Here is a 15885-nt window from a genome sequence, read left to right on the forward strand (position 1 = left end):
TTAGGGCAATAACAATTATTTTCCGATACGAAGCCACTGTGCTGTGTATGATTTCAATCTTTGTGATGTTTGTGCTCTTGAAATTCTGCCCTGATGAAATATGAAGCGGACTGGGGGGGAGCGGGGTCGGATTATAGATTCACAAAATGCTGCAATATTGTTTTATACAATTTACTGCCAGTTAGCATTCATAAATACAATATTGGCTGTCATGTGGAGCTCAGAGCTGAAAGACTGTAGACTTGAACTGCTATCTCATATTCCTGTCCTTGAAATTTATTTCTGCTTCGTTTGAAAGAGATTTTAAGAGTCCTATTCATTCATCTGTGTACTGGGAGTACGCAGTAAGCTGCTTGTATCTCCTACAAAATCTGACATGAAACAGAATCCAAATTTGCCATGTTGCCTATTCTTTCATTTAAACTGGGGGAAGAGGGGAAACAGCTTCAATTTATATAGTGAATGCAAGAAAATATTTTTTTCATTAAACTTTAAACTGCTTGGAGGAAGCAATGATGATGCCTTGATGATGTCTCTGTAATCTTTACAGACCATTGTTTGATCACCTCTGTGCACCTAATTTTTACTTGTCCCCTACCCCACCTCCAAAACAGAAAAAACTACATTTTCCTACAGTCATTTAAGCAGATGTGATCCTGTGAGACATACTGCTATTGTTCCAGGGTGCAATCCATTGCCATTAAAATAGATGTTTCTGCACAGTTGTGATTGCACCCACCCACCCCAAACCATCGATTCCTACACATAATAATTAGAACGCCAGCATATCGCTGAGTTGCTTCTGCACAAGGCAAATTATCGCCACAGTTTCATCTCATAATTTTTTATTGTAAAATTGATCATCGTTCTACTATGGAGCTCTTCAGTGAAAAGCACGCTTTGTTTATTAATTTTGGTGGTGAAAGGAAAAAAAGAACAGAACTTCTCTTGCATGGTCTGTTGCTTAATCCTTAAAAAGTTTACTTGACATTACGACTGCTTAAGACTGCAACCTTAGACTTTCAAAAGAGACCGCACAGTGCCCAAGGAAAAGGATGGAGGATTTCAGCCTGTTATAACCTTTGGGGTACTTTGAACGTAACACTAAACCGTGGTTTGGCGTTACATGAACAAACCTGCTTGTGCCTTGTACTTGCACACTCTCCCCTCTTTTATACTCCTGTGGGGTGCAGGAGGCATCTACTTCTGGTTTTAAACCAACCAGAGTTCCCTAATAGATCTGAACTTGGGTTCTCCAGTTAGTCTAAACCACAGAGTGGAGTTTATTCCCCCACCTCCCGATTTTGCTAGACTACAACAGTCAGCATTCCTGACCACTGGATATGGTGGCAGGGACTAGCTGGAGTTGGAGTCTAACAATATCTCAAGGGTTCTAGTTACAGGTAGGTAGCCGTGTTGGTCTGCCGTAGTCGAAACAAAAACCAAATTCCTTCCAGTAGCACCTTAGAGACCAACTAAGTTTGTTATTGGTATGAGCTTTCGTGTGCATGCACACTTCTTCAGATACACTGAAACAGAAGTCACCAGACCCTGATATATAGTGAGAGGTTGGGGAGGGGTATTACTCAGAAGGGTGGTGGGTATGGGTGATTGGCTGATAGGTGTGGTAAACCTGTTGACTGTTAATGACTGCAATTGGTCCTACAGGAAAAAGCAATAATAATAATAATAATAATAATAATTTATTATTTGTACCCCGCCCATCTGGCTGGGTTTCCCCAGCCACTCTGGGCGGCTTCCATAGAAACCAAAAATACAGTAAAATATCACAGATTAAAAACTTCCCTGAACAGGGCTGCCTTAAGATGTCTTCTGAATGTCAGGTAGTTATTTATCGCTTTGACATCTGATGGGAGGGCGTTCCACAGGGCGGGCACCATTACCGAGAAGGCCCTCTGCCTGGTTCCCTGTAGCTTTGCTTCTCGCAATGAGGGAACCGCCAGAAGGCCCTCGGCGCTGGAACTCAGCGTCCGGGCTGAACGATGGGGATGGAGACGCTCCTTCAGGTATACTGGGCCAAGGCCGTTTAGGGTTTTAAAGGTCAATACCAGCACTTTGAATTGTGCTCGGAAATGTACTGGGAGCCAATGTAGGTCTTTCAAGACTGGTGTTATGTGGTCTCGGTGGCCGCCCCCAGTCACCAGTCTAGCTGCCGCATTCTGGATTAGTTATAGTTGCAGTACATTGCAGTAGTCCAAGCGGGAGATAACTAGAGCATGTACCACTCTGGCGAGACAGTCCGCGGGCAGGTAGGGTCTCAGCCTGCGTACCAGGTGGAGTTGGTAGACAGCTGCCCTGGATACAGAATTGATCTGCGCCTCCATGGACAGTTGCGAGTCCAAAATGACTCCCAGGCTGCGCACCTGGTCCTTCAGGGACACAGTTACCCCATTCAGGACCAGGGAATCCCCCACACCAGCCCGTCCCCTGTCCCCCAAAAACAGTACTTCTGTCTTGTCAGGATTCAACTTCAATCCATTAGCCACCATCCATCCTCCAACCGCCTCCAGGCACTCACACAGGACCTTCACCGCCTTCACTGGTTCTGATTTGAAAGAGAGGTAGAGCTGGGTATCATCCGCATACTGATGAACACCCAGTCCAAGCAAGGGGTGAGATGGCTAAAAACATTATACATGATGGTTTTATCATGTATAATGAGATAAGAATCCAATGTCTCTATTCAGACCAGGTCTCTCCATGGTTTTAAGTTTGGTAATAAGTTGCAATTCAGCAACTTCTCTTTCCAGTCTATTTCTGAAATTCTTTTGTAATAAGACAGCTACAGTGGTACCTCGGGTTAAGAACTTAATTCGTTCTGGAGGTCCATTCTGAACCTGAAACTGTTCTTAACCTGAGGTACCACTTTAGCTAATGGGGCCTCCCGCTGCCACCGGAGCACGATTTCTGTTCTCATCCTGAAGCAAAGTTCTTAACCCAAGGTACTATTTCTGGGTTAGCGGAGTCTGTAACCTGAAGCATCTGTAACCTGAAGCATCTGTAACCCAAGGTACCACTGTACTTTGAGATCTTGTATAGAATGTCCTGAGAGATTGAAGTGTTCTCCTACTGGTTTCTACATGCACACGAAAGCTCATACCAATAACAAACTTAGTTGGTCTCTAAGGTGCTACTGGAAGAAATTTTATTATTTTTTATATCTCAAGGGCTGCAGGATCCCCACCTCTTAAAGTAAGTGAGCAAGCCAGGATCACGAACCATAGTTTCCTCTAGCTATAGTTCGCATTAACCAGATTTCCCCTCCCAAACAAGTTCAAGTATAACAAGAAATCTACAACTTTCTCATTCTTCCTTCTTTCCCTCCCTCCCTCCCTTCTTCAGAACCAACGATACATAACAGAACTAGCTTTTCCTCAAAACAGAGTTTCATTTAATTAAACTATTTTAATTCAACTAATGCTCACTTTAAACAATATATTAATGCTATCTCTAAAAAGATATTAAAGAGTGTCCTATTGAATGCAGGGCGTATCAAGCACTCCGAATCATTCCCTCTTTCGCTGTTGAGTTGCATAGAAATCCAAACTTTTGCACACCTTTACATGAGTCATTTAATCAATTAAATTAATACAGGTCATCTCAACATGGTTCTGGGGGCGGGGAAACAGAAAAAGAAAAAGAAAAAGACTCATGTAAATGTATGCTAGAATGAATTTTTTCCCACCAATCTGTCCAATCGCAGGGCTGTTCTTCACCAATAGTCGTGAAGTTTGCTGATACCCAAAAGGACAAGGAGCAGAGACGTTTACAACAGCAGCTGGCGCAACAAATGCAACAGCTCAACACTGCCACCTGGGGGAATCTTACAGGTCTTGGAGGACTTACGCCACAGTACCTGGCTGTAAGTAATCATTAAATTTGATTACGAGCACTTTCAAAGCAAACTTGCGATACTTAGCAGAATATGTTTTAAGCATAGCAGGGAATATCTATTTCATTAAGCTGTCGTGTAAATTGACAGCACTGTGTTAGGGACGGCAGCAAGGGCTGAAGAGAAATTTGGGGAAATGATCCACATGCATTTTCTCAAATTTACATGGTTACATTTCACAATCTGAATTTCAAATGCTGATGCTTAAGTGAAATTCTGAGTGAATGGTCAGTTTTTCAAGGTGCGGTATGTTCAGGTGTGCAGATATGAGTGTGAGTGTCAGAGAGCTGATCTATTTGATACTGGTACTATTTCAGTGGCAAATATGGTGTGGTTCACTGTGGTTTGTGCTGCTGTGGTTTGTTGGTTTGTTAGTTCGTTTTGTTTTGCTTTGTGTTGTTTTGTCTGAAACACTCAGTTCTGCATATGTCTCTCCTTCAGTCCTGTCTCTCTCTCTCTCTCTCTCTCTCTCTCTCTCTCACACACACACACACACACACACACAGCAACCAAAGACTATATTCCTGAAAGTTGAATATGAACCTTTCAGAGAAATTGAAAGATCCCTGACATTCTTAATTATATGTGCAATTCTGGCTAGTTTTTGGAATCCAGACCCCTTCTATTTGAAATCCTGTACATTTCATACATACATTCCCATGTTACCCTTCATTTTGAAATGTTCCCTCTGAAAATGGCTATTTGCAAAAATGCTCTTCAAGCTAACAGCACAATCCTACGTAATGTCTACTCAGAAGTAAGTCCTGTTGAGTTCTGTGGGGTTCATGCCTAAGACCTTGCGGCCTAACATTGCAATTTCTCTGTATATTTACTGAGAAACAAGTCTCACTAAACTCAATGAAGCTTACTTTTGAGTAGACATGTATCAGATGTCACTGTAAATTATGTTTGTTTCACTCCACAATGTCTCCTTTGCATGGCAGAAGGTGAGCAAGTTGATGATCAAAACTTTATTTGCACTTTGTAAGGAAAATGAAAAAGACAAATTTATTTGAAAAATGATTGGAGGGAGATTGCTCACTTTCTGTAATGCAGAGATATGAAATGATGGATGCAATTGGATAAGAGTGTTCACTGTGATGCATTTGAGGGAGGAAATCTGCCCCTCAGTGAGCTGCAGGCTCCTTATTTTAGCTGTGGGGATTTAGCCATCCTAAATGTCTTGCACTTACACACGTGGTTTGCATCACAAACTTTAAAATCAGAGTTTAAAAAAAATTAATGTGCAAAAAGGCAAAATGTTCACATTTTGGAACTTTTTGCCAAAACTGCAGAAGATCTAAGGAAAGCTACCACTCTTCCTTTGCCTGTCCAGTCTGAGCAGGGATATTTCTTTATGTCTTGCACACAGAATTCCTGCCCACGTTTCTGTTGCATGCACTTGAATGGGTCTGTGCCTAATATGAGCTGCAAAGGGGTTCTCCAAAGTAGCAAAATCTCAAACGTGGAAGGCTTTATCCCTGGCATCTGGGTTTAATTGGATCACATGTAGCAGGACTGGAAAATACCTTTGCTTAAGACCAGGGATCAGCAACCTTTTTCAGCAGGGGGCCGGTCCCTCAGACCTTGTGGGGGGCCGGACTATATTTTGAAAAGGGAAAAAAATGAATGGATTCCTATGCGCCACAAATAACCCAGAGATGCATTTTAAATAAAAGCATATATTCTACTCATGTAAAAACACGCTGATTCCCGGACCATCCGTGGGCCGGATTTAGAAGGCAATTGGGCCGGATCTGGCCCCCGGGCCTTAGTTTGCCTACCCATGCCTAAGACTCTAGAGTAGAGAACCAGCATCACTCACTAGGTAATACTTGGGTGAATGGACCAGGGGTCTGTCCCATGACAGAAATGTTGGGGGGCACAAAAAGCCTGTATTGGACCTCCCACTCCTAACCACTCAGCCACCCTTCCTCCATCCCCCTAGCTTCTCAGGTTTGCATTATCCAAATATTGCGTTGGATCCAGGCTATGTTAGTTGGCCTTAGTTCAAAGTGAAATCGGTGGAATAAGTTGTTCCCACAGGTTTCGATAGGAGCCGAGTTCAACTAACTGAGTGGATGGATCCAAACCATGTTAAACCTATTCTCACAGTAGGAAGGACTGGAAACTTGAATTTGTTTTGGTTTTTTTAAAGGAAATGCAAGCAGGGAATACACATAGCTGTGTGTGAAGTTAAGCCTGCAGCCCCTCTCAGAATGGTTTGGTCTTGTGCTGAATGCCTTTAAAATCATCCTTTCCCCCAGGTTCAGATCATAGCAGATGCTCCTTTACTGTGTTGATACAGACAGTTGCCGCTCCAGTAGAAAACGGTGCAAAAATGGGTCGGCGATATCTTTGTAGGGGATCGTCTTTTCATTGTCTGAGGAGGCGGCTTCCTGATGAAGAATTTTGCTTACCTTGAGAGGCAGCAGCCCAATTCACACATTACTCAGATGTGCTGCATTTCCATGGTGACAGCGGAGCAAGGTTGCGCTTCCAGCCCCCATAATATCACAGCTACTTTCTGCAATGATTGCATGCTGCACTTGATTTTCTGCAGAGGAAGCCCTCTACCCGTGCATCTGCTCACACGAACCCGCGCTCCGTGACTGTGCAGTCGTCTCAGTCACGCAGAGCCTCTACACCCACGTAGGTGCTGGCTTAATCGTAGGGATTTCTCTGCAAACATCCATGTGCAAGGTGCAATTAATTCTAAACGCAGGTGCAATGTAGGGGGCTTAAAGCTTGTCCCAGCTCCACAGTCAACAGGGAAATGTTGTGTGCGTGAAGAAGGCATGAATGGAGCTTGTATACAGCTTAACATTCCAAACTGTGGAATGCATTGCGGAGGGGTTAGACTAGATGACCCATGGTGTCCCTTCCAGTTCTACAATTCTATGATTCAATGGCCCTGTGAAAGATGTTGCCTCACCACACCATATGACTTTTTTTGCATAACACGAGCAGTACCTATATCCCTTTTGGGGCAGGTTGTGCTGAACATGATGAGTAGAATACCCTGGGCGGGAAGATCGGGATAAAAATTTAACAATAAATAAACACAGCCAAGCAGACCATAATATGCAGTGGGGAATCGCAGGGTAAGAATGTCTGGATCTGTGCATATCTGTCGCTAGAGCCTGGTCTGCACATGCCTGAATATCTGTACACTTGATGTCTGTACACTGAACGACTTGTATATGTGAATTGTATCCATTGAAAAAACAATGCATTTGCATCGCCATAAATGTTCTGTTTGTGGTGTCATGTCTCTAGTGGGCCGTTCACACATGCAGGTCATCACCTGATGTCGCAGTCATCAGGTAGTAAGCATGCATCTGTGCGCATAGCGCTCTGCGTGGCTTCTTTGGTTTGCCTGAGGAAATGTAGTTCTGGGAGAAAGAGGGGCTCCTTATTTTAAGGGGTGCCCAAAATACTATTCAGCACGGGGTCCTCAGGCCCTTTGACTTAGCATTTCCCCTCAGGCATGCTGGATGAAGCAAAGTTGTGCACTCTTACCTGAACATACACCACAAAAGATGCCCAAGCGATAAGCCTCTGTTTTAAGTGGGGAGGTGGAAAAATAGACTGTGATTGACGGAGATGAGTTATGGTAACTGCTAGACTGCAGAGGGCAATGATTAGTCACGCTACGTCGGGCTGAAATAGATTTAACACCTGGCTGTTAAAAAGAGTAAATTGATTAATTGTTTTAAAGCAGCAATGTTATTGAGTTTCCCCAGTGTCTGTGTGTTTCTTAATAGAGATTAGACATTAATATGGATTTACAGCATCGACTCTGGGGACCTTCATTTCAACACCAGGCAGAAGCAAGAGACTGTATAAATGTAAAGGAAACTATAAGTATCCCAAATTTAATTTGATTCAGATAATTTTGTTTTAATCTTTAACTTGTTGCGTTATTAACCTCATTAATGTTGTTGTTGTTGTTGTTAATTTGCAGCTTCTGCAGCAAGCAACCTCCTCCAGTAACTTGGGTGCCTTCAGCGGCATTCAACAAATGGCTGGTGAGTTGAGGCTTTCTTGTTAATCCATTTCTTCTTTTTCCCCCTCCTCCTTTCGTGTTGCTCCTTTGGCGTTTGAGCTCTGTCCCCACGGGGTCTTAAGAATATCCAGCCACTTAAGAGAGCTTCCACGTGGGTGTTTGTTGTTGCATGGGTACTGCTCACGCATGCAAAAGTTTTTGCAGTGTTTGAGGATACCAGTAGCATCAAAATGCTACCCCCACCACCAACATTTTACCCAAATTTACTCTTTCCACCAGGCATGTCCAAAATCCGTTTCGGGGGCCTAATCTGGCCTGCCAGTTGATTTAATCTGGCCCACATGGCACTATACAGTCATACCTCATGTTACGTCCGCTTCATGTTACGTTCTTTCAGGTTAAGTCCCGCGGCAACCCAGAAGTACTGGAAAGGGTTACTTCTGGGTTTTTGCTTCTCGTGCATGCGCAGAAGTGCAAAATAACGTCATGTGCAGAAGCGGTGAATCACAACCTGCACACGCACAGATGCGCCACTGCGGGTTGCGTTACTTTCATGTTGTGAACGGGCCTCTGGAACGGATCCCATTCACAACCAGAGGTACCACTGTATGTCCTGGGGTCAAATCCTTTGGGGTTAAATTGTTAAAAAAAAACCAAAACAGCTTTGGGCAGCCCTCACGCATGTTCCCTTCATCAAATCTGGCCCTCTTTGACAAAACTTTGGGCACCCCTGCTTTCCACAGTCAAACCTGCGAAGTTAAAACAAAAACCAACACCTATTGTCAGTTACTTCTCTGTGACCCATTTCCAATATTAAGCCTCTGTCTGGAAGCACCTTAAATTTAAGCATATGGCTTGATGCTTCAGGGTGTGCAAGAGATGCCTATCGTCTTGTGCTGAATCAGTTTGAAATGTCTCCTCCGGTTTCTGTTCTGCAGTCAGTTGCCTTTTGTTTCCAGAGTTGTCTCTTAGCAAGCAATGTTAAAAAGAGCTTTGCTGCGGTCGGGCTCTCACATTCCACTTCATCCATGTAGCATTGTCCTCTAGCCATTGCTTGTCCCACAGTTTCCCTATGCTCTGAAAATCCAAGCCGGGGAGAGACATCGATAGCATATAGGGAATCACTGGATTTGGAGAGCAGGAAGTGTTGGTATAAGCTTTTAAGTATCTTTAAAGTGTGCATTTATGAGTATGTCTAAAAGAAGGAAGTGTGCAAAATAGCCCCTGTTCTCCTTTTCTTGGCCGCTCACCCATGCTAACAGTTTGTTAGTGGTCAGGAGACCTGCTCCTCCTTGCTCCTGTTTTGTAGCTCTTGATGCATATTCCAACAGAGAGAATTCCTTTCTAATCTCCGGTGAGAAGTGTTTGCGAGTTCTGTGCAAACAAGTTCATGATAGTCTCGGGCAACTTCAATAATAAGAAACAGGTATAAGAACGTCGTGACATTCTTAAGGGCATCTGAAATTACAGAACCTACCTTTTGATAACATGTGCCCTGGTGCCCATTTACAGCCACTGGAAACTAACTAAAGACCTTTTGGATTTCAGAAAGAAGTATCCTGCAACATTACAAAGAAGGGTATAGTTTTGTTTTTTATTTTAAAGCACATAATCGTTTGGTCCAGGACCGGGGAGGGGAAGAAGGGAAGAAGCAAAAGAAAGTAACTGGAAAGCAAGGAAGACAAAGGATAACTTGAAAGGCATTTAGGTGGACGGCTGCTCAGTAATGAACTGTGTGCTGGTAGTAACCAATGTATAGTGATTAATAAAAGGTCGTTCCAGCTGGGTGACCCACCATGCTAACTTAACGTGGTGTGAGAGGATTGTGTTATGAGCACAGATGTGCATTGCACCTGCCATGCAAAAGTGTTGAAAGCCTATTTGCTGCCCCTCTGCACGGTTTGTTTAACATTTCTCACAAAAGCACAAACCCCTCCCTTAGCCCCATTGTCATCAAATTGGCGTGGTAGTTTATTTTTAATTATGCTCTGACTAAATCAGCAAATTAGTGGTGCTTCCCTTCAGCCTCGCAACGCAGGAAAGGGCTTAAGCTATCCGCGGTTCCTCCCTTTTCTTCTCCTCCTCCTCCTCCTCCTCCTCCTTCTTTTTCTTCTTTTATTAATGCTTTGCTTTTGAATGGATCTTGAAGTACGCCTATGAAAAAGAGATGAGCTACTCCCCATTGGCACTGTGCGCTTCATCCTTACAATATGCCATTATTGCACTGGCACCAGAGACTAATGCAGAATCCGCTGTCTGACAATATAAATTGGCCCACAGATGACAATATCTCTGAGTTATTTTCTCTGGCTCAGATCCGTTGGCAAGCACTTGCGGCTTCTATTATGTTACACTCATAATCTAGCACAGGTTTTTTTTCTTTCCCCGTCATCAAAAATATATCTTAATACGATAAACAACATTTTCACAGTTGGCGTTTTTTGGAACTGGCTTTGAGCTTTAAAGGCTGCCGGTAATGTTTGGCTTTGGTTAGCCCTGTAGAATGAATGAAGAATGGAGCGACGGAAGAGAGAAACGGTGCTGGAGATTTTCCTGTCTAATACAAGTACAGCCATACTGCGTCGTCGGAATTATGGCCCATTGTTGGAACAGCTTGAGACTGGTTCTTCCGATCCCCACATTTTACTGCCGTCTCTGCCAGTTTGCTACCAGTGGTCTCTTGACATAGACTTCAACTTTTCCAAACATCCTCAACACCAACTTGCAATATGGAGCCCCTTTTCGGTTTCATTTTGCCAGATTATTATCTTCCAGTTCTGCTGGTCATTTCTTCCACTGCCGCCTCCCTCCCTCTTTGCCTTCCTTAAAGTGACAAATAAAAGGAAGCGTTGGTGCCACTACTGCAAATCATTTTAGGAAATGATGTGCACAACGTAGATTAGATCTCTGGGTGGTGTTTAGTAGTAGATTGGCATTGCTTTCTGGTTCCCCGTTCTTCAGCAATAGCAACAACAAAATGAATTTTTCCACTTAAATTAGGCTGAAATGATGAACATTTTGGGGTAACCAGGTTGTGGATTTTTGTGTGAGCTCAGTTCTGGTACTGAAAACAAACTCCTAGACACCTGTGTGTCCCCAGAGGCTCTGTGTCTTTGGCTGGTGTTGTTAAGAAAAGTTTTCTAAGGAAACGAAAGGATTGTCCTGCCAAAGTATGTAATATTGTGCTTATTGTTTTGGCTGTTTTGCCCAGTTTGTGTGAATGCCTACATTATTCTCTGGAAGACTACAAAAGTAACAGGTGTGTGTGGGGGTTTTTTTGGGGGGGGATTGATGCAATATTGTTTCCTTTCCCTCCCTTTAAATCAAAGTAGGATAGAATTAAGATATTGTGAAAGCGACCTGAAAAATGGTCTGTGGTTAGACTAAATGCTACCACAGCCAGTGGCTGGTCAATTGTGCCTGATAAGCATCATCACTTGGGAAATAGTGATTTGTGGCTTAAAACAGGGCAAGAAGTCTCCCTGAATGGAGTCTGGCCCAAAAGAGGTTGCAGAACTGACAGCAGCTCACTGTGACCCATTTGCAAAGCATTTTGAGGAGGAAATCGCTTGCATCCCCCGGGATCCTGACTCTTCTGTTACAGCAGAATCTGGATGTTCAAGGGGTGTCCAGAGCCCTGTTCAGTCCTGTTGTGTTGAATGAGTTTCAGTTTGTAAGGTTCAAGGATGTGGACAAGGTGCTTGGATCGCTCAGGGCGACCACTTGTGCTCAGGACCCTTGCCCCTATTAGATGCTAAACATTAGCAGCGAGGCGATTAATGCCTTCCTGCAAGAAGTGGTGGTCCCTGCCTGTTTGTTGTTGTTGTTTAGTCATTTAGTCGTGTCCGACTCTTCGTGATCCCGTGGACCAGAGCACGCCAGGCACTCCTGTCTTCCACTGCCTCCTGCAGTTTGGTCAAACTCATGCTGGTAGCTTCGAGAACACTGTCCAAGTATATCATCCTCTGTTGTCACCTTCTCCTTGTGCCCTCCATCTTTCCCAACATCAGGGTCTTTTCCAAGGAGTCTTCTCTTCTCATGAGGTGGCCAAAGTATTGGAGCCTCAGCTTCAGGATCTGTCCTTCCAGTGAGCACTCAGGGCTGATTTCCTTCAGAATGGATAGGTTTGATCTTCTTGCAATCCATGGGACTCTCAAGAGTCTCCTCCAGCACCATAATTCAAAATTTGGACTTTGGACATGCCTGGGCTAGGTTCTTGAGTGGGTGGTTGCAGATTGCCCTGCCTGCTTGAGGGAGGCTAAAACTACTCCTCAAGAAAGAAAGAGGTGGATTTGCCCTGCCAGACCTAAAACTCTATTATGAATCAGCTGCTTTTTGTTGGCTGAGAGAATGGCTGCTACTTGATGTGTTGGACTTTTAGGTTTTAATAATGAAGGTTTTAATAATGTATTTGGTTGGCATGCATATTTGTGGTACGATAAGGTAAAAGCACATAAAGCGTTTAAAAATCATATTGTCAGAAAAGCATTGTTTAATGTATGGATGAGATATAAAGATTTGTTAGAAAAGAAAACCCCAAGATGGTTGTCACCAATGGAAGCGAAGGCACAGAAAAAACTCAATATGGAGGCCAAATGGCTGAAATATTGGGAAATTCTGGAACAAGAGGAAGACAGACTGAAATTGCAGAGCTTTGAAAAATTGAAAAATAAAGTGTGAGATTGGCTCCATTATTACCAAATAATGGAGGCATATAATTTGGACAAAAAAGTTGGTTTCCAGGTGGAAAAATCAAAATTGGAAACAGAATTGCTAGATTCCAAAATTAAGAATTTGTCAAAAATGTACAACCTGCTGTTGAAATGGAACACTCAGGATGAAACGGTGAAATCAGCTATGATTAAATGGGCACAAGACGTTGGACATAATATAACGATGGCTGACTGGGAACAGTTATGGACCACAGGTATGAAATTTACGGCATGTAATGCCCTAAGAGAAAACTTAATGAAAATGATTTATAGGTGGTACATGACACCAGTCAAGCTTGCAAAAATTTACCATTTGCCCGAAAATAAATGTTGGAAATGTAATGAGACTGAAGGCACATTCTTTCACCTTTGGTGGACATGCCCAAGGATTAAGACATTCTGGGAGATGATTTATAACGAAATGAAAAAGGTATTTAAATATACCTTCCTGAAGAAACCAGAGGCCTTTCTCCTGGGCATGGTCGGCCAATTGGTGCCAAAGAAGGATAGAACTTTTTTTATGTACGCAACAACAACAGCAAGAATACTCATCGCGAAGTATTGGAAGACACAAGATTTGCCCACCCGGGAAGAATAGCAGATGAAGTTGATGGACTACATGGAACTGGCGGAAATGACTGGCAGAATCCGAGACCAGGGAGAGGAGTCAGTGGAAGAAAATTGGAAAAAGTTTAAAGACTATCTACGGAAATATTGTAAAATTAATGAATGTTAGAAAAACGTTGAAATGAAGTTATATGGCTTTAGTAGAAATATTATAAGGAATTAAGTACAGATAGGTTAATAGAGTATTAAAGGAAAAAATAAGGTTAGAATGAGTTGAGATAATTATAGGACAGAAAACAGAGGAAGATGGAAAGGAATTGCTGAAATAATTAACAGAAGTGGAATACAAAAAGGGAGGTGCGAGGAGGTCGTGGAAATAAGTGAATGAAAGATGGGATAATGAAATTGTTTGAGTTATTTTATTGTCTTTGTCTTGTTTTGTTAATTTGATGTGTTGTATTGTATTGTTTTTCTTTTTCTTTTTTCCTTTTTTTTAGTGTTTTTGGAAAAATAATAAATATTATTTTTTAAAAAAATAAAACTACTCCTCAAGAGGTTCCCCCTGGATTTGGAAAATCTTAACTACCAGCCAGTGGCCACTCTCTGCTTTGGGGGCTAGGTCAGGGGTGTCCAAACTTTTTTCAAAGAGGGCCGGATTTGATGAAGTGAACATGCATGAGGGCCAACCATTTTATTGAGCTTTTTTAGGATTGGAATGGTTGAGCAGGCAGAACAGGGAGCAAGCAGAACGGTGGATGGGAGCAGGACATTAACAGAGGACGGCAACAAGAACCTAATGTTGCTCGGAAGAGAGAGCAGAACGCAGAACGATCAGAGGGATGGATAAAGAGTGGGGTGCCTTTGCTAGCCAATCAGAGGGACGTATAAAGAACAGGACGTCTAAGCGAGCCACTCAGCATCATCGATACAGAGATGGGCGCCTGCGCGAGCAGAGCAGTAGCCGGACAACAGCAACAGTCCACCGCTATAACAGAGTCCTAGAGCCGGACAATGGATGCCAGCACGCAGCGGGAGGGTAGGCTATCCATAGCATGTGGATAGTTAAAGCTATAGCTTTCCCAGTAGTGATGTATGGAAGTGAGAGCTGGACCATAAAGAAGGCTGATCGCCGAAGAATGTATGCTTTTGAATTATGGTGCTGGGGGAAACTCTTGAGAGTCCTATGGATTGCAAGAAGATCAAACCTCTCCATTCTGAAGGAAATCAGCCCTGAGTGCTCACTGGAAGGACAGATCCTGAAGCTGAGGCTCCAATACTTTGGCCACCTCATGAGAAGAGAAGACTCCCTGGAAAAAACCCTGATGTTGGGAAGGATTGAGGGCACAAGGAGAAGGGGACAACAGAGGACGAGATGGTTGGACAGTGTTCTTGAAGCTACCAGCATGAGTCTGACCAAACTGCGGGAGGCAGTGGAAGACAGGAGTGCCTGGCGTGTTCTGGTCCATGGGGTCACGAAGAGTCGGACACGACTAAACGACTAAACAACAACAACAACAGCACGTGGATGCAACAACCATAAACGGACTTGCCTGTGGGGCCGGATGAAACTTTCTATCGGGCCAGACTTTGGACATGCCTAGGTTCTTGAGTGGGTGGTCACAGATTGTCTTGCAGGTATCACAACTCAAGTTGTGAGATTAAAAAAAAAAAATCTCAGATCTCCGATTGTGCTTGTATTTTAACCAGCCTGCATGAGTGACTCTGCAGTGGTGCTACATGGCTTTCCTGTGAATGTGCTAATGGGCCTTATGAGAGGGTTTTGCAGCCATCCATCTGCCAGTTTTTAACAGGCCTGATTGGCAAGCGGCTGTAACAACTGACATCTGTTCGTGCTTATTGATATGTAGATTTATGGTAATTGCTCTGAACAATAAGACATGAAATTACCTAAGGTGAACATTAAATTAAATTTTCATGGCCCCTCTTCCTTATAAATATGTTGTTGTTGGGGTTTTTTTTAAAAAAAATATTACATTTCAAACAGGCATATTGTGCATCTGTTATGAACATAATTTAATTGTATTTTTAATCTGCCAAGCTGCAAAATCAAAGTTGGGATTCTTGCTGTCCGCAATATTGGGCAAGTTTTGTTAGCTTACTGGTAGATACAGATTACCGAACGCAGAGTCAGATTCCACTTTTATTCGCGACGTTTTTCTCGCATCATGAAGATTAAGAGTTCTTTAGTTTCCAGCAGCTTATTCCCAGAAGGCAGAAGGGGTGTGCGCGGCTGTTTGCGCCACTCTGTCTATCAGGCTGTGCTTTAGAGTTTTGAGTGATTTGCATTTCTTCAGAGAGCGCTGCGTTTGTGGAATGTTCAACAGTTTCAAAGAAAAATGATCACATTATTTTCTGTCCGGCTCTGCTGTGGGATGTAAGGGAAAGGCGGTGGGGAGGGGGAACCAAACACCCGGGGTGCAATGTGAAAAGTGCAGGTTCAGGAATGCGAGACAGGCAGCAAGTGCGGCCCGCGAAAGTACAATGCAGTCTCTTCCAAGGGCTGGTAAATCATTGCATTGCCTTAGAAATTACCGTATTTTTCAGTGTATAAGACTAGGTTATTGTATTAAAATATAATTCAGTGAGGAGCGGAAAATAGAAAAACAACTAGAACTAAACCAGGCCAGGTGGAAAAACCACTTGCCCCCAAGAAATCTCCCTTA

General features: G+C 43.2%; 1 protein-coding gene across 30 annotated transcripts in view; it reads left to right on the forward strand.

Moving 5' to 3' along the window:
• Positions 1-15885, forward strand: part of CELF2 (CUGBP Elav-like family member 2) — a 552082-nt gene that overhangs the window by 484733 nt on the left and 51464 nt on the right. For 15 of the 30 annotated variants that reach the window (XM_081210125.1, XM_081210105.1, XM_081210107.1 and 12 more), the window contains 3 exons: positions 3725-3883; positions 7681-7764; positions 7881-7944. In XM_081210125.1, the coding sequence (XP_081066251.1) occupies positions 3725-3883; positions 7681-7764; positions 7881-7944 (307 nt within the window). The remainder of the gene's footprint in view (positions 1-3724; positions 3884-7680; positions 7765-7880; positions 7945-15885) is intronic. The other 15 variants (XM_081210115.1, XM_081210119.1, XM_081210117.1 and 12 more) reach the window with 1 other exon arrangement.

This window comes from Podarcis bocagei (genome assembly GCF_964188305.1).
Source record: "Podarcis bocagei genome assembly, chromosome: 10".
In the NCBI taxonomy this organism is placed as follows: domain Eukaryota; kingdom Metazoa; phylum Chordata; class Lepidosauria; order Squamata; family Lacertidae; genus Podarcis; species Podarcis bocagei.